Genomic DNA, 21,477 nt, shown 5'->3' with positions numbered 1-21,477 from the left:
AGGGGACAGGAAATGCTTTGCGGAGAGTTCAATCCTTCTGGAAACAAAAAAGCTTCTTGAAAAAGGCTTTCCAATATCCCCTCAGGGAAAATTGTCCTATTCAGCATCTGGTCTACAGGGTCTGGCATAAGCCACCTGAAAATAGTGAGTCAAAACACAACTGAGCACTCAGTCAATTTAAAAAAAAAAATTAAAAGCTGACTCTTGTTTTTTGAAAAGTGCAGAGTCAGCAAGTAATTTGTCAGTGCACCAATCACAGCTGCTGGATCATGGTGATGGCTCACCCCAAATGTCCTCATGGTGGTAGTCCAGGCCAGCATCTGGTTGGAAGGGCTGGGATTTGCTTCCCTTCATTTTGGGCTTCTCTTCAGTCTAACTAACCACCTTCTTCCCATTACTAATTCCTGGAGGGAGAGCAGTACATCCAGAAAGCAGTTCCTACAGCATGAACACAGAGCCCAGCTGACACAGCTGTCACAGAGGTCAAGAAAGCTGTCAGCTGTCTCCTCCCCACCCCTGGATGAACATGTGAGATGCTATGAGGAGGAGCATTGTCCTCAAGTTCTCCTCAAGCTCTGCTCCATGATTCCTTATTCTTATGTATTAAATCCTTTGTTCTCCACTCAGTCTTTTTTCCTCTCATCAGTTTCCTAATTCACATCCTCCTCAACTTCTTGTCCTCTAGTTCCCAGTCCCTTTGTCAAGGCTTCTCAGATTTGGGGGCATCAGGGAGGAGAAGGGGAGACCTGGCTGGGAGAGTATTTGCCAGCAGGTGCCCAAGGGAACACCAGAAATTAACAGAGTACCTCACCCCGATCTTTCCAGTTCCCAACTCCGCCTACAAGATTCCTTCTCTGCCCTCTCCCCATACCTTCCAGCCAGTGCTGCTCATGACTGTGGTGTCAGGCTCACTTCTCTGCCACTTGAGACAGAATTTCTCCATACAAAACCCAAGTTCTTTGCTTTCCATCGCAATGCAAAGTCTTACCAGCAACTCCAGTTATGGGTCATAACTCCAATAATAACTCCAGTTATCTCACTCATGACTTTCTGGGTGCAGCTGTTCACCACTATGAACATGGAAGGAAGGTGTCTGGTGGTTTTTTCCCCCCTTTAAGTTATCTTCCTACCCTTTAGCATTGTTACCTTTTTTCTCTCATTCTCTTCAGTGCTCTAATCCCATGCTTTTATTTTCTACCACAGACCTGACAAATGGAACTAAATTCTGGCAAGTTTGTTTCCCTGGACAGTTACTCTGGGGACACCAACAAGCCCTGGGGGTTAGCTGAGGTGTGCAGATGGCCAGAGAAGACCTGCTACCCCTCAGCCCCAGCCCAGCACTCCTCCCTTCACTCCTCTGTGCCTGCTGCTCTGCTGGGCTGTGAGGAGGAGGAGGAATGGAGGAAAGTGGGTAAGGTGTGTGGGTGGGGGAAAAGATGTGGTGCAAAGTCGTGTTTGATTGCAGTTTTGCACGATCTGCATCACTCCCACCAAAGATTGCCCCTGACCTCCCTGCCAGGGCATCATGTCCATCCATGACACACATGGGAGGTTTGGCTCCCCAGGAGAGATGAATCTCACCTGAGAGGCCCCACGGACACCAGCACACACCATGGTACAAACTGAGCAGTTCACAAACTAATTCTTACCACTGATACCTCCTGCCCTCCCACCCAGTTCTGCATTTGAACCCCACGATTTCTGCTTTCCTTTTCCATCTTGTCTGTTCCAACTTTTCGGTTTGTAAACAAAAATTCATACTGTGGGTCTCCTTCTCCTTCAGCTGCTGAGCAGCATGAGAAGCTCGGAAAAGAACCCATCCCACGGACCCATCACCCAGTCCCAGCTCAGCAGAGGGGCCGGTGGCCGCGGTGGGATCGAGCATCCTCTGGAAGCGGGCGAGCCCTGGAAAGGGCTCTCCCAGGGCAGGAGCACCATCTCCTGGAGAAGGGATTTATAGCACTGCGGCTCCGTAGAAGGTGTTTTCCGAGGCGCGGACGGAATGTGGAAGGCACTAGCAGTTCGGAAGGCACCCACTCCGGTTTCTCTCCGCGTAGGCTGTGAAATACTCATAAAGCAACCCAGTACAAGTGTGTCCTGTGTAAAAAGGAGGGAGATGGAAAACTGGCTACAAATGGGAACACATTTTATGGGCACACCCCTTTTTCTCTGCGCTGTGCATTAGATAGACTTGAGTGTGAGTTGCAGGATCAGGTGTTAAAGTTTTTACTTATGGGTGTGTCAGGTGAAGTTCCATTTTATTTCACATTTGAGACTCTGTCTCAAAGAGTCATCGAGTTAATACAAAGAGCAATTCACATCTTGCTTAAGGAAGGGTCCTTTGCAAAGTTTTGAGGTGTAACTTAGAACAAGCTTTCTGCCTATGTATCTTGCCATTGGTAAATGCAACAAAAGGAGATATATGCAATGTAGTACATCCTGCAGCCCCTGCAAATTTATTTAGTTCTCCCACAACGTTAAAGGCATGCCTCTGGACAGGGACAGCTGCATGGATGGAGCCACTGACACACATCAGTGTGGAATGTCAAGTGCCCTATTAGGTATGACCTTGATTCCCTAACACTTCATAGTGGTGTGTGTTCACAACTGTCTATCTCAGCTCTCTGCAGACAAGCTGGTGTAGGCTGACATCAGTATTTGGGTAGCATCTGTTTCTGCCTCAACAAGAAAGGCACAGACCTGTTATTTACAGTAGGACACAAAGATGATCCCGGGGGTGGAGCACCTCTCCTATGGAGATGGGCTGAGAGAGCTGGGGCTGTTCAGGCTGGAGAAGACAAGGCTCTGGGGAGACCTCACTGCAGCCTTACAGTACTTGAAGGGGGCTTACAGAAAACAAACAGAGCCATTTTTTATACGTGTAGACAGAGACAGGACAAGGGGGAATAGTTTTAAACTACAAGAGGAGAGCTTTAGATTGGATGATAAGAAGAAATTCTTTATTGTGAGGATGGTGAGGCACAGCCACAGGTTGCCCAGAGAAGCTGTGCATGTCCTATCCCTGGAAGTGTACAAGGTCAGGCTGGATGGGACCCTGAGCAATCTGATCTGGTGGAAAGCATTCCTGCCCATGACAGTAGGGGGGGCAGAACCAAATAATATTTAAGGTCCCTTCTAACCCAGGTCTTTTTATGATTCTATGATTTATATTTAATGCCGGCAACACACTTGCTTTGCCTTGCCCACTTGTCTGTCCTTACCCACCAGAACACTTATGCACAGGTTCAGGCACCTGAGACAATATCAGATTCTTTAATGTGAATATATGGTGCTACCTGAGACATCCAGACCTCCAGCTGCTGCCTCAGAAAAGAGGGGGGCCTTCTAACCTTCTGCCCCATTGACCAGCACAATGTCTAGAGACCTTTTCCAGCCTAATGAGTCTGTGACTCTACAGGGGTGTCCTGAGTATCCTGCAGAGAAACCCCAGGTACTTATTTTAGCACCTGAGCATGTGACCTTATGAAAAAATAATCAAAATTTAGTGGGAAAAAAAATAAAATAAAACTGATATTCTGATACTGAAGACATCCTTGAAGAACACAGCACTGTGTGTAGGTCATTTCAGCAGTGTACAGGGAGCTCTGCTCATTTCTGTGGTTCACCCACTGATCCCACTAGGTTAGTAAGTCAAAATATGCCATTTTGACCTCCTTCATCTGTGTCCAGAAGAAAAGAGCAGCTCAAAATACTTAATATAACTGAGTCCTGTATGAAATGAAATGAAATTAAATGATTGTTGGGAGGGCAGCTGCTGATTTGCCAACCAGCACTTCACACGTGGAACAAGGAGGTTAAATTCTGCCTCTGTCCTTACTGTAGGGCCTCACCCTGCATGCAGATTCAGTCTTGGCTGACAGTTTTTATGAGTCAAAGGCACAAGGACAGATAAAGGTTGTCCTGGGCCTTGATGAATTACCACTGTGGAAACTGCAAGTGAACCCAGATCTGAATCTTCTCTGCAGCTTTTTCCTCTGAATCTTCTCCACATTTTTTTTCCTCTGTACAGTACTGGTTTGTGGACACAATGTTTATAAGAGAGGTTGTGAATATAAAGACTCATGAGCTCTTCAGGCAGACGTAATTGTGCAAGGAGAGGTAGCCACTTGGGCCACATCTCTACATGTACATGAAATGTTTGTAGGAACACTCATTGGTACCAAGGTCACGCGCTATGGATCAGCCCATGTCCACATGGATAAATTCCCCTCATCTCCAAGACTGATGGTCCTGTACAAGTTGTCAGCTGAGAAAGGTCCCCAGCCTCTGTTAACAACTGAACTGCCCCAGGAACTCTTCATCAGGGTCTGAGTGCAAAAACACACCAGAGACCCTCATAACTGTGACAATGCTCAGCTGGCTCCCTGGCACTTTTTATTTTTCTTGGGTAAATGAAATGCTTGGAGAAAAGCTGGGTAAATGGAGACCCTGGAGATCAGGGCGGGGTATCTGACAGGCTTGTGTGTAGAAAACCTTGGTCATTGGCAGGATTGTCTGTGGCCCTGCCTTCACTCCTTCAAAAGCTCATTCCAGCATGGCTGGGCTGAACCTTAGCCAGCCAAGAAACAGTGGCTTTTCTTGTTGGAAGAAAGGTCTGGGCCCTTGGTATTTGGTGGGGAGCTGAGAAGCTGGCAGCAAGAGCAGTGAAGAACATTGCCTTGGGAAGGGCTGGCTGGGACCCTGGGACAGCTACGCTCCTTCACATCTTAGTTTTTCCCTCTCTTTTGCAACAGGTCCCTGACTGCTCTTGTGGGTAGCCTGGGAAAAGGATTAAGGAAATACTAAAGTTTACAACCTTGCACAGGATTGGAATGGATGTTCCTGCTGGAGTGTCAGGAAGAAAAAGCACCTTCCATGCAAACAGCTTCTTCTCAATTCCTGCATTTCCCTTTTTACTTCCCAGTTCAGCACTGTCCAGACCACTTCCCCTGACTGTGCAATGCTCGGGTAGCAATTACCCTTCTGGTTTTGTAATTGTAGCTTTGAATGCCCCAGTGACTGATTCCAGCTTAGGCTCCATCAAATGAACCAGGAATAAAAACAGCTGGTGGTAGGACCAGCTTGAACAATGTGCTCTCCCAAGGAGACTTCATTTCCATTCTCCTCAGACTGATTGTTTCTCTCACCAGGTGGTGGTTGCTTCTTGCACTACACAAAGCTGAAAACTTGACTCATGAGAAAAATATCAAAAATGTTTGCTACACTACTGTACCATAAAAGGATACATCTCTCTCTGGGGATGTTTTATTCCACTGTCTTTCTGAAGCACAATCACCCACTTCTATAAAATCTCCAACACCCATATAGTGCCACTTTAGTATTCACTGTTTTGGAGGAGTGTGATAAAGAAGTATTTAGGGTAGATTCATTTCACTTGATCTACAACATGAGATTTGTTAGACACACATCAGCTGTGCCACTCTTTGGATCAGAATTTTTCCTTTTGTCCATTGACTACAAAGCCAGTCTACCAGATCAGCACAGAGCAAGATGCTGTGCAGGTCAAAATCTAATTAAAAGCAAGAATAATCTCCCTGTGTGACACTAGATAGGCAAGTAGTTACTGCTTCATAACACCTTTACAATTGCAGCCACAAATATCTTAATTAAAAACCCATGAATGTAAATACCCATGTCCATGACCTGGGGAAACCCAGAATTTGTTAGCCACTTTCTAGGTAAGCATCAGAGCATCTGACTCAAAATGCTTGTTGTAAAACATCTGTGAGCTAAACTCAGCTCCTGAAAGAAACAGCAATGACCTGGAAAGATGTTCACCTTCCTACCCCAGCTGTGTATGAATGACTGGTTGATGAGATGGGTTGTACTGATTGTGCTATGAGACAGAGGCATCTTGCAGAGCTCCTTGGACAACTGGGTCACTCTATCCTGGCTTGCTGTCACCTAGAAAAGGCTGGGCCATTGAAATGGCTCTCATGGCATCTGCCAAATTAGTTATCTTGGCTTGAAAAAAATGCAGCAGAAGCAATGTGACTCAGTTTACCAAAAGGCCTGCATTGTACTTGCCTTTTATTTCCATCACATTGGAGGTATATGAGAAGTGGCTGGTGAGCCAAATCAAACAGGTATCTGCTGAGTTTATGCCTCAGTTTTTCCCTTAGAGGGACACAAATCCTGGCCTCTCACCTACTGAGCTGCCAGGTTTTTACAGTGGTTGGAGAAGCTGAAAGTTGCCCAGCCATTTCCTCCTGTGTTGTGCTTGGTTAAAATGGGTCATTGAGTTACTGCAGTGTTTTTCAGTGGGGAGCAGCCACAGAGAGTGGCAGACACAGGGACCAACAGAGCAATTGCACACCCCTGTTTAGGAAGAGGTGCTGAAGAATAACATACTAACACCTCTTCACCTCCCAGCCCTTTTTGTTTTACTTGCTAATTCCTAAAGTTGAAATTTTTCCTTTTGGGAGAATTTCAGTCAGGTCCAGAATCACTCATAAAATGGAAGGAATTGCTCCAACAATGGCCCTGAAAGGTTTCCTAATTTTAAAAGGAAATCCAGGAAGAAAGCCTGGCCTGCTCTAACCAGGATGGTTCACACTGTGCTCTGGTGGGTAGTTCAGCAGAGAATCCTGGGTCTCCATCACTCAGCCATTACACTTACAGTCAGGAATCTGCATAAAGGGAGTCACTTCCACACTTTCATCTGGGTAACGAGCAATCAGGAGCCAGCACCAAAACCAAGCAGGTCTTGGGCTCTTGCTCATCTCCAACTAAATAACTTAGCACAAACATAAACACCTCCAGAGCTTATTTGGTGAGAGTGAGGGAAGTGATGAAAAAATCCTTGGGCACCGGCTTCGGTCAGGTGTGTGGTGAAGAAGGACTTGAAAAACTTGGCAACATATTTAGGAGGAAACTTGTGCAGTTATTGACTGTTCCTTTACTTTTCCTGGATTGGGAAATACTTTCCATCGCTGCTATGTAAAGACTTAACTACCCAAAACCTATGGTTTCTTTGGGGGAAAAAAAATTAAAATCACTGTATCTCTCTACTGTAGATATGATTTTTGAATAATACAGACAATTTTCTGCATTTTCGGGTTTAGTTTTATTAAACTGAGGCAAACCAGGAAATCTCATCTTTTCTTCCTCACTGGCTACCATGAAACTGATCTGTGATTTACCTAGGACCCCCAAACTTAAGAGAGGTGGAATTTTAATTCCAGGGCTGCAGCAGGTCAAGAGCCAGGCTTATCTTTCAGCAGGGATTACCTATGGTTTATACTAGATTATTCCTGACATGTGGCTCATCACATTACAGGTTAAATGTTTAAAGCAGGGAGGAAAGCATGAGACATAATGAATAACAGCTCTATAACTCTGCTCCCTTCTCTCCAGAATAAATCTATACTGAGCTTAGGAGGTGTGTAGATTAAAAGACTGCCATGACAAGCTATCAACAACCTTACCACATCATATAACAAGAGTGAACTTTAAATCTACCATTTTGGCTACCTTTGAAACTCACTGAGAAGCCCAGTCCTAATATAAAATCTCCTAGTGGTTCACATCTGGGTTTTGTAATTGTCATCTGAAAACAAACAGTGTTAGTGATCATCTCACTAGACTCTTAGTGCAGCCTTTTTCAGTAATGAAATTATATTGCATCTCTCCCAAATCAAGGCTGGAAAAAAGTTCCATGTTCACCTTTTAAACTGTTTCCATAGCTGATTTATTTTGTTTTTAAATATGTTCCTTTGCCCTTGCTTTTTCCCCCACATTTTATTTACTATACCCTAAGCAGGTCTCTGATTTCCCCTCATCCTGCCATGACTACAGTTAGAGTCCTCTGCCAGGGATTCAAAACTTGGTGGACAATTTCCTTTGGGCTTATAAACTCACTGTTGTTCTCCTGCTGCTTTGAGGAGATGAAAAGCAAATCCATGAGCTGCCAAGAATCACACCCAGGCAGGGATGCAGTGCTGAAAGAGGTGGTCCCTGCTCAGTGTACAGGAGACAGACATGACCCTGGGATGAGTTCATGGGGTCATACCTTGACCCTGATGGAGACCCTTCATCTCCCCGTGCCCCTGTGAAGAACAGAGAGGGATTAAACTGTAGGGCTGCAGTCCGTTTGCATGGAACAGAATGAACAGACCCCAGCCACAAATCACTCAATATTCTAACAGGCTCTGAGAGGTTTTTCTTCCTTGCTTTAACCCTTTGTGGGACCTCAGTGCCTGCTGGAGATGGCTGGTGAGCAGTCCTGGAGCACAGGTGGCAATTATTCCCCTTTTTCATACCACTAGGCCCATGCTGAGGCTGGTGGCTGAGAAAATCCCTCTGGGCTGTGTGTCAGTGAAAGTTAACTGTTGGGAGTAAATTGTATATCAAAAGTAAATACAGACAACAGTCCTAACTGCAAACACATCTCTAACTGACTTCAGCTCTGTAGAAAATCCCAGTGTAACTGGTCCCAGAGTCAGGTTTTGGGCACAAGCTGAGGGTTACCCTGGAGTTGGTGGGATTGTGTGTGTGAGGGAATGGTGCCAAACAGGGGCTGGGCAGTGGGCTCCCAAAAGGGGAGTGTCAAGGTTTAGCAGATGCTATGAAGAAAATTAACTCTACTGCATGCAAAACCAGCACTATGAGGCACAGCTGGAGACTGCAGTCAGCACCAGTGCCCATCCCGTGTCCATAGGTGGTATTTGAGTGCTCTCTAGTGGACAGAAAACGGATCAGAGGCAAACAAAACTGATGTGCTGTCCCTGAGCCAAAGTCACCCTCAGCTGAGTGTCTGAGCATTGGGTCTGTAATACCCACACACCATAGGCCTGTGCTGAGTGTCTGGAAGCAGGATTTGGGAGGGATGCTCAAAGCCAGGTCTCCCTGATCTGTGACACTTCAGGGCAGAGGTTTGATGAGAGAGCAGTGCAGGGTGGCAGGGGATGCCCACCTCGCCTGGTAAGAGCTGACACACAAGCACAAGAACCACCTCAACCCCTTTACACTATTTTTCAGTGCCTTTCCTTGTGTTGAAGGAAACACCTGCAGTTGCTGCTCCTGTGTGTAGTCAGCAGTTAGAAGAGCAGAGGTACTGTGGAAGGAGAGTAGAAACATTGGTCATGGAAGGGAAGAAAGAAGTGGGGAAAAAATTATATTAACTCGTTTCCCAGCTGTTGCTGAGCCCCCAGGAGCCCTTTGCTCTGAGAGCCCTGCCAGTGCTGAACAAAGTAGCTCTGAGGGAAAATATTCTTGTTTAATAGCACAAAGTGATAAGCAACTGAGTAAAGTGGAAACCTAGACTATGTCAGTGTAAAAACAAGGTTAACAAGAAGTCAGCTCAGGACACAAGCCATAAAATAGTTTTGTAGGTAGGTACTCCCAGACCAGCAGAACCATACTGCTGAACCCAAATGTTCAAAAGGTGTCCCAAAATCATGACATTTATAAGGATATTGTATTGCAGTTGGGATTTACTTATAGTAGGTATCTGAGTTTTGAATTCTAAGAATAACTCATTTTCCTTTTGCTTCTGTGAAATGACAGCTAAAAGATTTTTTTATGATGGTGGTAGTAAAACCACAGCCACTTGACTCATGAAACAGCTACACCTCTAGTTAAAGGGGTTATATGCTCTCCCCATAAACTCCTTGTTTAAAACCTGGCTTCTCCATTACCTCTCTGTTGGGAGGGATTTTGTCTTAGCCTTCCTGGACAATACTATTTTCAGCATGAATTCCTCTTACATGGACACTTCCCAATGCTCAGACATCTTGAAGACAACAAAAACCTCCTTCAATCTCCTATTGAGCTTAATTACTTGTCTCCCACTCATTCTTTTCCTTCACTTTCTAGAAGCTTTTGACTGAAATCAGACTTACCTTTTCTTTGAGTATCTTCTCTCACTTGCAAAAGTCATCTTTGGCCTTAGCCTCATTTATGCAGAAACCACAGAGGGTCTAGTACAGTACCACACATACCTGCAGTAAAAGAACATGCATTTGTATTTAGGCAGTTGTTCTATGCAAATTAATTAACAGTTTTACTACAGAGGCTATGAATAAATTAGGCTAGTAAATACAGACTGCATGAATATGCTGATTCAGTTTGTTGAGGGTATGGAAAGAAAGGGAAAAAAAAACAGGGAAAAAATGGATAAAAGTAAGTCAAGCAACATACCATACCAGTATGTACTGCAGAGCTAAGAGGCAGGGAAAAAAATCCATAAATCCCAAAGAAAATTGTCCTGAAACTTCAGAGAGTTTCTTTCTCTTTCCTTTGCTCATAGAGAATTTAACTGAGGCAAAGGGGACCATGAAAGAGAGAGAAACAGCTGAGGGTAACCCAAGTAGTAGGTAGGAAAATGTAAGTTTATAAGTGATGACTGTTACTGGTGTTGGTTCTCAGATTCTTTGGACATTTTCCCATAGACTTTCCCCTGCAGGTTTCCAGTGGATAACAAAAAATTGGTTCAGTGGAAGAAATTTTCTGTGTAGCATGAAAAGCAAGCTGCGAATCAAACTCCAAATATTCTGTGAGGTTGCTTCTCAAAGAGGAAAGTAGATGCTTAGTTCCTGCAGATAGCTCTACGGGCGTGTTAGTTTTCTCCTGACAGACTTGATTTGTGTCCACCTTTTATGCAGAGATTCACTCTTCACAGTCACCAGCTGAACAAAGACCCTGCCCTAACCTCATGGGAAAATCAGCTGATTATCTCCACAACTTCAGAGGTTAGCACCACTGAGGCACTTGTTTTGTTCATATGTTATGATGATGTGGGCTGTGGAGTTATCAAAATGCCATATATGATAAGACTTGTTAGGAAATCAGATAAACAGGCAGTGCTCAGACTTCTCCACGAGACACAGCACACACAGCCTCTCCAGGACAAAGCATGGCAGCTCACTGGGGCCAAGCACTTTTGAAGCACCTTCACAAGCACTTGGTAACACCTGGAAGGACACTGCTCAGCGAGCATGACAAGCTTCAGTGGGAACTCATGGGCTCAGGTGCTGCTCTATTTTTGCTGCCTCAGACAGCAAACTGCCAGCTGCTTACTCCTTGTTACTATCTGAATAAATTGCATTATCCAGGAAGTCAAATGAGAATAAAAATGCCATTAGAGAAGCAATTTGTTTAGCCATAGAACTATTCATTATATTCTTTCAGGAGCTTCACCCCAGGGGTTTTTAACCCTTCAGAGCCCACATGAGAATGATTCATGTTCCAGAAGCACTTTCTGGTGACTTGCAGCACTTCTGGAAACTGCAACTCCTGTGCCAGAAAGGCTGCAGCTGGGTGGTGGTGTTTACACTCTGCTTAACAAAAGGTTTGTAGTGGCAGAGAGAATGTGGATTTAGGAAGGAACCCCACCTATGAAGTCTCCCCTTTTTTTGCTTTGACTCGTGGGTTTCATGTTCCAGATTTCTTGTTTCACCACAAGCATCAAAAGGTTGTTCTGTGTCTGCAACTTTGGACCTCTCTTGATTTTGACATTTCCATTACTCCCGAACTCCTCCAGCTGTTCCTTTCTGGGGTGAAAAGTCTTAATCCACTCACTAGGTCATCTTCGAAGGGCTGCTCCTCTCTGAGGACACTGCTGCATACCCACTTGAGATGCTGAGCCTGTTTGGAGGCAGTGTGAGCATCTGGTTTTTATCACTTTTATAATATTCCCTGGCTGTGGTTTCTGCCTGTCCAGAGAAGGATAGCACAGCTGGTGAGAAGGGTCTAGAGCAAAAATGCAATAAGAAGCAGCTGAGGGAGCTGGTGGTGAAAGGAGAAAAGGAGGCTGGAGAAAAGGAGGCTCAGGGGGGAACCTTATCACTCTCTACTTATCACCTCCTGAAAGGAGGGTGCAGCCAGGTGGGGGTCCGTCTCTTCTCCCAAGTAACAAGTGACAGATGAAGACACAGCCTCGAGTTGCACCTAAAGAGGTTTAAATTGGATATTAGGAAAAAATTCTTCAGTGAAAGGGTGGTCAGGTATTGGGACAGGCTGCTCAGGGAAGTTGTGGAATTTATTGCAGTCTCTGGAAGTGTTCAAATAAACATATGGCTGTAGCACTTAGGGTTATGGTTTAGTGGTGAATATGGTGGATGGGTAAACGATTGGATCCCATGATCTTAGGTCTTTTCCAACCATAATGACTTCGTAATTCCGTGATTCCACGAAGCTGTGCCCGGTGCGAAGCTCTTTTCCCAAGCGCTCCCTGCAGCAGCCGTGCCCAGCAGCGCAGGGAAGCCGCGGGATAACCAAGGGCAGGGTACGCCCAGCAGCCCGCAAACTAACCAGGGCTGCCCAGCGCTCCCGCGGGTGCCTGAGGGACAGCTGAAGGACCAGCTGCTTCCTTCTTCTTTCCCAAAATAAACTTCGGGACACACAGCCGCTCCGAGGTGTGTGCCCAGGCTGCGGGGTAAGCAGCGCCGTGCCCATTGTGTCAGCGGAAGGTGCGTGCGAGCTGTTTCCCGTGAGGAGGAAGAGAAGCGCCCGGGGATGCCCCGAGGCTCGGGGGAAATTTCGGTCCCGGGAGGAAGAAGAATTTCGGAATGAGTTAGTGGGGCTCATGTGGCGGCAATTCCGCCCGTCGGTGTAGTCGTGGCCGAGTGGTTAAGGCGATGGACTAGAAATCCATTGGGGTCTCCCCGCGCAGGTTCGAATCCTGCCGACTACGAGCCGCGTTTCTCTTTTCCTCCCCGTGCCGGACGTTTTCTTTCCCCCTCTCGTTTTGCACCGGAGCCGCCGGCGCCTGACATCCGGCAGGGCGGCCGGTCCAGCCCCGGGAAGGGAGGCGGGCCCTCCTCCCGCGGCCATGGAGCAGCGCGGCGCGGCGCCCGCCGTGCTGGCCACCACCAGGTACCCTCAGGGGATGGGCCGGAGAGCGGCCCCGCGGCCTCGGCGGGCGGCCCGGGGGGGGAGCGGGCAAGGAGAAAGGGAAGGGAAAGAAAGGAAGGAGCGCGGGGCGGCGGAGGCTGAGGGGAAGCAGGGTGGCGCTGTGTGAGTTTGCCCGGGGCACTTCAGATGTTCTCCAGTTTTCCTGCATTCCACAGCCGGGGGGATCCCTGGCCCGTCCTGTGTGCCCTCTCCTCCTGTGATAGCTCCGCGTCGTTTGCCGTCCGCTCTGAGGTGCTGTCGCCCTCCGGACACATCCTTTCCGTGTCGGTGTTTCGAGGTGGGTGGGCAGGAATTAGGATTTCTCCTGCGCTGCGGGCGGTGTCAGCAGTGCTTCGGCTGGTGCCCATGCCCGCTGCTGTGCCCTGTATCCCGTGCCCCTCCTGGTGTCCCCTCTGGCTGGCAGCCCAGGGACGGGCAGAAAGAGTTTATTCTACTTTCCCACCTCCTCGAAGCTGTCCCCTGCATGGTGCAGAGGCGCTCTTCTTCTTTGCATTAAATTGTTAAACCCTGTTTCTTCCTAGGTATGGTAAAGGAATCCTGATGAGAAACACTTCAAGAAGAAAATGCTTATGGCAATCTTTTAATAGCTCTCTTCCTCTTTTTTTTTTTTTATCCCCATGAGATATTTGAGACCACATGAAAGCAGTTTCCTATGAGATATGAGAAGCAGAAGTGTTGATTCAGCAAGGTCCTTACCTCCTAAGACATAAATAATGAGTATTTCAGTTGATTTAACTTCAAAGTCATTATTTTAATCCTTAAATATTTGCTGTATCAGGGCTGGACTTTCCTTGAAGCAGTGGCCTTGAACCTTCAAATGTATCTAATGTGACTACCAGATGTTTTGTAGGACTGACCTTATATTAAGTTTAGCCTTGGAAGTGGAAATTGGAACACCTGGATTAATTTTACAGTTGTTAGATTGAAAAAGACCCACTTGCAAATTGTCCCACTGAAACTGGAATGCTTTCAGTGCTAAAATTTGGTATATATGTATGTGTGGGATTAAGACTTTAGCAAGTGAACATACTTTCTAGCTTCTGAGGAGAAATAGCTGTATAGTTGTGCCCTTTTCCACTCTTTTTTTCCCCACATGCTTGTTTCGGGAATAGGATTCCTAGTTGCTGTGGTAATATAAATCATGGAATCATAGAATATGATGAGTTCGGTCATTGAGTCCAACTCCTGGCTTGGCTCAGGACATCCCAAGGATCAGACCATGTGCCTGAGAGCATTGTCCAAACACTTCTTGAACCCTGTGAGGTTTGGTGCTGTGATCACTTCTCTTGGGAGCCTGTAAAATCTGTATGCTTGTAGTTAGACTATACAGAGAAATAAATTATTTGATGAGTACTTTGCCTTCACTTAATAAATAAAACTAGTTGTACAATTTTTTTCTCCTTCTGTTATGACCAGGGATGTGACAGTTTGGTCCCCTCTGGAGAGAGGTTTTTGGAGCTGGGTACTGCTGGCAGGGCTGAGTTTATCAAGGCAGGAAGCACAGACTCTGCCCTCCTGGCCATACAGATGCTGGAATAAATGTTTCTTTGGTCACAGCACTTGCATCTCTTGTTTTACTTTCTTTCTGGAGGTGCCTTTTAGCCACCCCCCATGTTGGCCTTTCAGCACAGAAAGCAGATTAATTAAAATACAATTTAATTATGATATGCAAATCAAAAAACCAGGAGTGAACACCCAGCTCTTCTGTGAACTGTGGAAGCTGCTCAGTTCAGCTGACCTTTATAGTCTGCACTTCCTCTGTTCTGGGCCAGTCCTGCATGATCTGATTGTGCAATGCTCTGATTCACAGCAGTGTTGCTGGCATGAATGGTCTCCTTGTATTTGGGCGAAGTGATTCCTGTTAGGAAGGTTAACCACGTGCCCAGGTCTCTGGTGAATTGTCTGTTTTGTAGACAGAAGTGTAAACTGGAGATAAGCTAGATTCAAATAAAGAATAGAAGCAATAAACCTGTGTGTCCAGGTTAAACAACTAGTATTGTCCTTTTGCTGCTTTTTTTTTTAAAGCTACAAGTGTAAAAATAATTGGTTTTTTGTGAAAAATTCAGTGAAACTATATTCTGTCTTGGAGTTTGCAGGTGCTGATTCTGTTTGAATAACAATACCAGTATTTAATTAGTTAAAACATTAAGGCTGCTTATTTTGAAGGCATTACAAGAACTAGGGAGCACTTTGGATAGTATGCTCTGTTTGGTTCAGCCTGCCTGCTGATTTCTATTTGTTTAGAATCAGTTTTATATTTTAAAAGAAATCCTATTGCTATAGAAGATAATAGGACTGGGTTTCCTGTAGGAGATGATAGTAAAAGTGATCATAAGGCCTAAAGCAAACAAACAAAGATGTAGCTATTTCCCCTCCCTCTAATCATTTTCCATGAGATTTTAGCACAGACTTCTAACAACTTTAAAAGAACAACCCTGGGTATATATAAGGTACTTACTAATTTCATTGCAGTTTCAGAACTCTAATGCAGCAGCTCTTACAGTGAAATTGTCATTGTTTCATCTCAGAACATCTGTATATGGTTGCTGGTTTCAGCTAAGGGCCATTGAGGATGCTTCACTGGTCAATAATCCTTTTATTTATATTAGAGGTGAAAAGCAGGTTAATTAGTCATTTATACTCCAAGTTATCAGAAGTAGAATCACAGACTCATTTGAGATGGAAAAGACCTTTAAGATCATCAACTCCAAGCATTAACCCAGCACTGCCATGTCCACACTAAACCCTGTTCCCAGGTGCTACATCCACACATCCTTTCAAGGACTGGTAATCACACACTTCCCTGGGTTAGTAAGTCACTCCTGAGTGTGAGTGACAGACCTTTTGGCTGTCATAGCAGCAGTCACAGACTGAGTGACTGTACATCTGGAGCTGTTAAGATCTGATTATTGTGATTATTACAGAATGATGCTTCTACCCAAATTAACATGCAAATGAGATCATATGCTAAAATCAATAATGCAGATTTTTATTAAGTAAAATATGTGAGACAAAAGGACACAGAAAAGAGGGTGAGAGGAAAGGCAGAGAAAGAACAATTAAGTAGAAAGATCATCACTAGCCTTGTGGATCCAGCAGTGTTTAGTTGGTCCTTCTTCACCCTTTTTGGTGGTAAGGGTCCCACAAAACATAATGTTAAATAGGTTAATATGCATTCAGGTATATGTGGGCACGCCCAAGCACCTCCCCTGCAGGGTGGAGTTATGCACTCTTTTGCTACACTGAATCATGTACAATCTTCTGATGGCCCAGAAATTAATCTGGGGGTGATTTGGGTGACTTTGCTGGTTTATGCACCTTTTTAGACATGACAGCTGCCTCTCATGCCTGTGTAGTTGGGCCTGTTATGGCCCTACAGAAGGGATAAATACCCTCAGGTCTACATGGGAGTGTGGATGTCCTCACTCAGCGTGTCTCTTATTTTGAGTCAGTGGACTATGGTCTCCTCCAGTCAAGAGCTGACCTTCAGCACAGCTGCTGAGCTCGCCTTCTCCTTGCAGTGTTCACTCTTCTCCCCCACTCTTGTTTACCTCTCCTTAGGCTTGAGATAACTTGGACAATAGTACTCCCTTTATCTTATCTCGAGTCTCCATCATGTGGCTTAATTTACTGTCCATATTTCCAGGAAGCAGGGGCAGATTTGGAATGGAGGCATCGGTGGTTGCAGATGAGGAGTTGCTTCTTTACACAGTCTGCCAGAGTGGGCAAAGTCCTTTGGTGATCTTAATAGTGTTTAGGGCTATTGTGAGCTGTAAATCTCTTCTAAGAGCATATTCTCTGCTGCAGGTATAGTCTAAAAAGGTCCAGATACAGCTGGTTTTACTGGCAGATGCCCTTAGAGTCAGCATTTTGGCTGCTACTGAAAGAGGCAGAGTTCCAGTTGATGGTTGTTACTCCCAGGTCCCACAGGCTGCTGTGTGAAAGCCAGGCACCTGTGCATTCACACATAGGCACTACTGGTCTTGTGTTTTAGAGCCAACCACCTGTAACTGAGAACAAAATTTTGTCTGGATGGGTAAAGTGAAGTCCTTAACTGACAGAGCATGAGAACAGCATCGGAGCAGACAGAATAGCATCATTAAAACACTGGAGATGGTAGAGCTGTTATTAAAGCCCTAATGCTATAAACATGGCTTGCAAAGAGGATTGAGTACAAAAGTGGGTCTGTGTCTTTGTTTATTGTTATCCTATTTATCAGGAACTCTCAAGATACTCTCTTTAAAAGGCTTTTTTTCAAGCTTTGAATTAGAGATTCAGAGGTTGCCTTCTTGGGGAAGCTCAAGTTTCATAAGAACTGATCAAGTTTTGACATGATGAGAGGAATCTTTTGAAACTTTGTTTGAAACTAGATTGTTTAAGCCTCTTGAAAGTGTATATTAAGTTCTATGCATTGTGCATCCTTAGGTGAAAGGGCACCTGTGTGCATGATTCTAAACTTCCTGAAGGAAGAGGTTAAGAATTCCACAAGAACTCTGAAGTCTGCAGGAAATCCAGGGAAGATGGAACTTGATAATCCTCATGGTTAAGGTTTAAAAAGGCAGAAAAAAAATTTAATAATTCTAGTTTGGTTTTCTTTTAAGTGGTCCCTTCTGATTTCTCTAAAAAACATTCACTCGCACATAGGAAAAATGTACTCAGAGATGTGTTCAGAAGGTATTCAGTGCTCTGGATGGTGAACTTCTGATTCTGGCAGAATACTTGGTTCCAGCGACAGTGAGTGCTCTGTGGCTTGGCATAGGGTAACTTTGGGGAAGGGATCTTTGATCAGTTTTAGTTTTCAGGCTTCTGAAACAGACTGTTTATTTCATTAAATGTACTGATCAATGCTCCAACAGCAACTGCTTGGTCTTACTCTTGATGTGTGAGCACTCTAGTATGACCTGGCATTCCTCTTGCAAAAATGTCATAAATATTTTCAAGGGGCACTCCAGGGGAAAGGTGGCACCACAGTTCTGTGGATCTGAAGTGGTCAGGAGGAAAAAAAACGCATTGAGTAAACTGCAGCAGCAACTCCCCTGTTGCATTTCCTCCAGGGGGAGCCATGGGTGGTTATGACTGCTGGCAGCTCTCAGAGGTTAATGCTATTTAACTGGGTATGAAAGGACAGGTAGTTCTGTTTCCAGTAGGATCTTCTGTGGGAAAGCCAGTATGTTTTGGCTAGTGTGCCCTTTAGGCTGTTTGGCAAGAAGACTGTGTATCAGATAGTCAAAACCAGAAGGCAGCTCCAAGGGATCATGTCCTCCTTCAACTTGCTCAGTCCTGATGTTTGTCTAATTTTCCTCAAGGATCTTCACAAGTGGAAACTGCGATTGGCCCATCAGTCTTGTCCAGCAGCTTCCTTGGCTTTAATCCACTTCCCTGGTTGGCTCTTCACAAACCTCAAGTTGTCCCTGTGCTTCAGGGAGCTCCAGCTTTCTTTCATGGCATTTTCAGTTATTGTCTCTGTCATTTCTGGGAATGTCCTTAGATAAAGTAGAGGTGGGTAGGGCTTGTCACAAGTCACTATGAAGAGACCTTTGTCTCGAAATAAGCCTGATGAGAGATCATTGGATCTTCTCACCTGCCATGCTGGGCTGAGAGAACTTTCAGCTCCTGCAAGTGAAGTCGCTTTCTGAATGAATCCACATCTCTGCACAGAAATGTTGTGTTCCTGGCATGATGCCTGCAGTGGCTCATGGCAGGTGCTTTGGGATGGAATATAGGAAACAGGACATGTCCCAGTTAGTCTTGTTACAGAGTAGGAAGTGTTGGGGGCAGAGTCTGTGTGATGTCCAGTTCCAGTGAGAGTCTTTGCATCGATTTTCCTGGGCTTGTAACTGGGAGAAGAACAGCTAAAAGTCTTTGTACCAGTGCCTGAACTCTGTGTATTTTCTTCCCTAGGCAAATTCAGAATAGGCACACGGGGCTGGATTTGTCCGTGCCAGAATACCAGGAAATCCGTGGGAAGATGATGTCTGGCCATGTTGAGTATCACATTGTCGTTGTTACCCGACTGGCTGCCTTCAAATCAGCAAAGCACAAGCCTGAAGATGTGGTTCAATTTATGGTAAATATTTCATCAGACCTGTGTTAGTGATCACTTTCTTAATCAGCTTTGATTATTTCTGTCATGGTGCAGCAGATGCTTCATCATCAGTCACAGCCTCTCCAGGTCAAGGTCCTTGGTAGGACAACACAGTCTGTACCATTTCTGTAATTCCTACTCCATTATGCTGTCATGGTCTGAGCCTGGTGAAATGCCAGTGCTTCCATGAGAAAACCTCTTTTCCTGGTATCTACTGTGAGATGTGATCAGAGACAGAGAAGAGCAGGCTCTAACTTATGATTGAAAGGAAAAAAAACTTTATTAACATAAAACTACAGGGAAAAAACACACAGAACACGGGATGAAAACCTTCCAAATTTCCTCCTCCTCCTCCCCCCACCAAATTTCTTAATTCTGTTGCCACCCTTTGGATAATCAATTCTCAGTTCTTTGAGAAGAGAGGAGTCCCTCTTGCACTACAGACTTCACCCAGGAAACAGTCGAAACTTCTCGTGTCTCTGTGTCACGTGTGGCACCGCCCGGAGAACATTTTGCCATCGTGACCTCTTCCTTCCATGTCCAGTGCTCTCACCACTGCACATGGACCAGAGCTGCTTCTAGGGTTTTTCCCTTTAAGGATGATTTGTCCAGTTCCAAAAAAGAGCACAGTCCCTCTCCTTTTGGGACACCTGTCCCCGCCATGTTTCACCCCCTGGGGCTGAGGGGTCTCTCGAACAGAGATCATCTTCCTCTTCTTCTTCATCAAAGACGGAGGGCACCACCACAACCCCCCTCCACCCTTCGTCTCTGTTCACACACCTTCACATCACCGCACTCTCCTGGCTCTGAGCCATTGCCTCCCCCTAGGATGCAGTCTCTGTGTCACAGGAACTCAAGGGTTCTGTCCATAGCTATCCAAGAAAAGTCCAGCCAAAAGCCACTCCATCATCTCCTCCCACCTAGAATTCTTCTCAACTTTTTCTCAATCTCACCAACTCCAGGAGGAATCAGCATTTGCAAGGTTTCCATCGTCCCAAGAAGGGTTAAAAGTCCCAGGCTCTGCCGGTTTGGTTCATGAACTCCCACGGCTGGCTGCCCTGCTGGGCACCCCCTCCCTTCTCCTTCACTCCAGCCGTGCTATCACAGGCACAGGCTGCTCTCTCTCTCTCTCCCTCCGGGGGGGGAATGGGGGATGGCTGCCCGAAGCCCTGGCAGTGCAGAGCTCCTCCACCCTTCGGCCCAGGCCTGGCCTACCTCCCTCCGGCCGCATGGCTCCCCTCCCCCCTGCCCAGCTAGGAGCTGGACAGGGGAGAGGTCTCCTTTGGTCCAGGGCCGGAACTCAAAAGGAACTTCCAGTGGGAGTTCACAGCTTTTAACCCCCTGTGTTCTCAGAGGCGTATCCATGCCCTCAATGGACAAACCAGGTGCCAATATTAAAATCTGGACACCGATTGGCGTGACCACACTATCCCAAAAAAACCATTTCCTCTCAAACCACGACATTCCACCCTTCGCCTCTGAGAACACATATTTCTAAAAATATTATCAAAATTACAATAAACAAACTTCTACTTAAACAATAAAACCTCTACTAATCTATCTTAACCTAATACACGCTTTGCTCTTATTCTTCTTGATCACATCTCACAGTTTACCTTATCACTCGCCCAAAAGTCGATTTCCCGGTCAGGGAACCAAAAAATGTCATGGTCTGAGCCTGGTGAAATGCCAGTGCTTCCATGAGAAAACCTCTTTTCCTGGTATCTACTGTGAGATGTGATCAGAGACAGAGAAGAGCAGGCTCTAACTTATGATTGAAAGGAAAAAAAACTTTATTAACATAAAACTACAGGGAAAAAACACACAGAACACGGGATGAAAACCTTCCAAATTTCCTCCTCCTCCTCCCCCCACCAAATTTCTTAATTCTGTTGCCACCCTTTGGATAATCAATTCTCAGTTCTTTGAGAAGAGAGGAGTCCCTCTTGCACTACAGACTTCACCCAGGAAACAGTCGAAACTTCTCGTGTCTCTGTGTCACGTGTGGCACCGCCCGGAGAACATTTTGCCATCGTGACCTCTTCCTTCCATGTCCAGTGCTCTCACCACTGCACATGGACCAGAGCTGCTTCTAGGGTTTTTCCCTTTAAGGATGATTTGTCCAGTTCCAAAAAAGAGCACAGTCCCTCTCCTTTTGGGACACCTGTCCCCGCCATGTTTCACCCCCTGGGGCTGAGGGGTCTCTCGAACAGAGATCATCTTCCTCTTCTTCTTCATCAAAGACGGAGGGCACCACCACAACCCCCCTCCACCCTTCGTCTCTGTTCACACACCTTCACATCACCGCACTCTCCTGGCTCTGAGCCATTGCCTCCCCCTAGGATGCAGTCTCTGTGTCACAGGAACTCAAGGGTTCTGTCCATAGCTATCCAAGAAAAGTCCAGCCAAAAGCCACTCCATCATCTCCTCCCACCTAGAATTCTTCTCAACTTTTTCTCAATCTCACCAACTCCAGGAGGAATCAGCATTTGCAAGGTTTCCATCGTCCCAAGAAG

The 21,477-nt window shown here is 45.7% G+C and overlaps 1 protein-coding gene, 1 long non-coding RNA gene and 1 other non-coding gene across 4 annotated transcripts in view; 2 read left to right on the top strand and 1 right to left on the bottom strand.

Moving 5' to 3' along the window:
* Positions 1–7,123: 7,123 nt before the first annotated feature.
* On the bottom strand, positions 7,124–12,545 carry LOC132325532 (uncharacterized). The gene is made up of 3 exons (XR_009485978.1): positions 11,356–12,545; positions 9,864–9,962; positions 7,124–9,076 (listed from the first exon to the last, which is right to left on the bottom strand). It is a non-coding gene; the product is annotated as an uncharacterized LOC132325532 (long non-coding RNA).
* A 28-nt stretch (positions 12,546–12,573) lies between these two features.
* Positions 12,574–12,655, top strand: TRNAS-AGA (transfer RNA serine (anticodon AGA)). The gene has a single exon. It is a non-coding gene; the product is annotated as a tRNA-Ser (tRNA).
* Positions 12,656–12,706: 51 nt separating this feature from the next.
* The window catches only part of HS1BP3 (HCLS1 binding protein 3), a 58,976-nt gene continuing 50,205 nt past the window's right edge, over positions 12,707–21,477 (top strand). Inside the window, exons 1-2 of one of the 2 annotated variants that reach the window (XM_059842948.1) lie at positions 12,707–12,837; positions 18,778–18,943. In XM_059842948.1, the coding sequence (XP_059698931.1) occupies positions 12,794–12,837; positions 18,778–18,943 (210 nt within the window). In that variant the 5' untranslated portion in view covers positions 12,707–12,793. Of the gene's footprint in view, positions 12,838–13,031; positions 13,154–18,777; positions 18,944–21,477 lie in introns of those variants that run through there. The other variant, XM_059842949.1, reaches the window with a different exon arrangement.

The sequence above is a fragment of the Haemorhous mexicanus genome, chromosome 3, assembly GCF_027477595.1.
Source record: "Haemorhous mexicanus isolate bHaeMex1 chromosome 3, bHaeMex1.pri, whole genome shotgun sequence".
NCBI classification, from domain to species: Eukaryota; Metazoa; Chordata; class Aves; order Passeriformes; family Fringillidae; genus Haemorhous; species Haemorhous mexicanus.
Note: the sequence above shows the minus strand (reverse complement) of the source record. Positions and strands in the feature narration are given on the sequence as shown.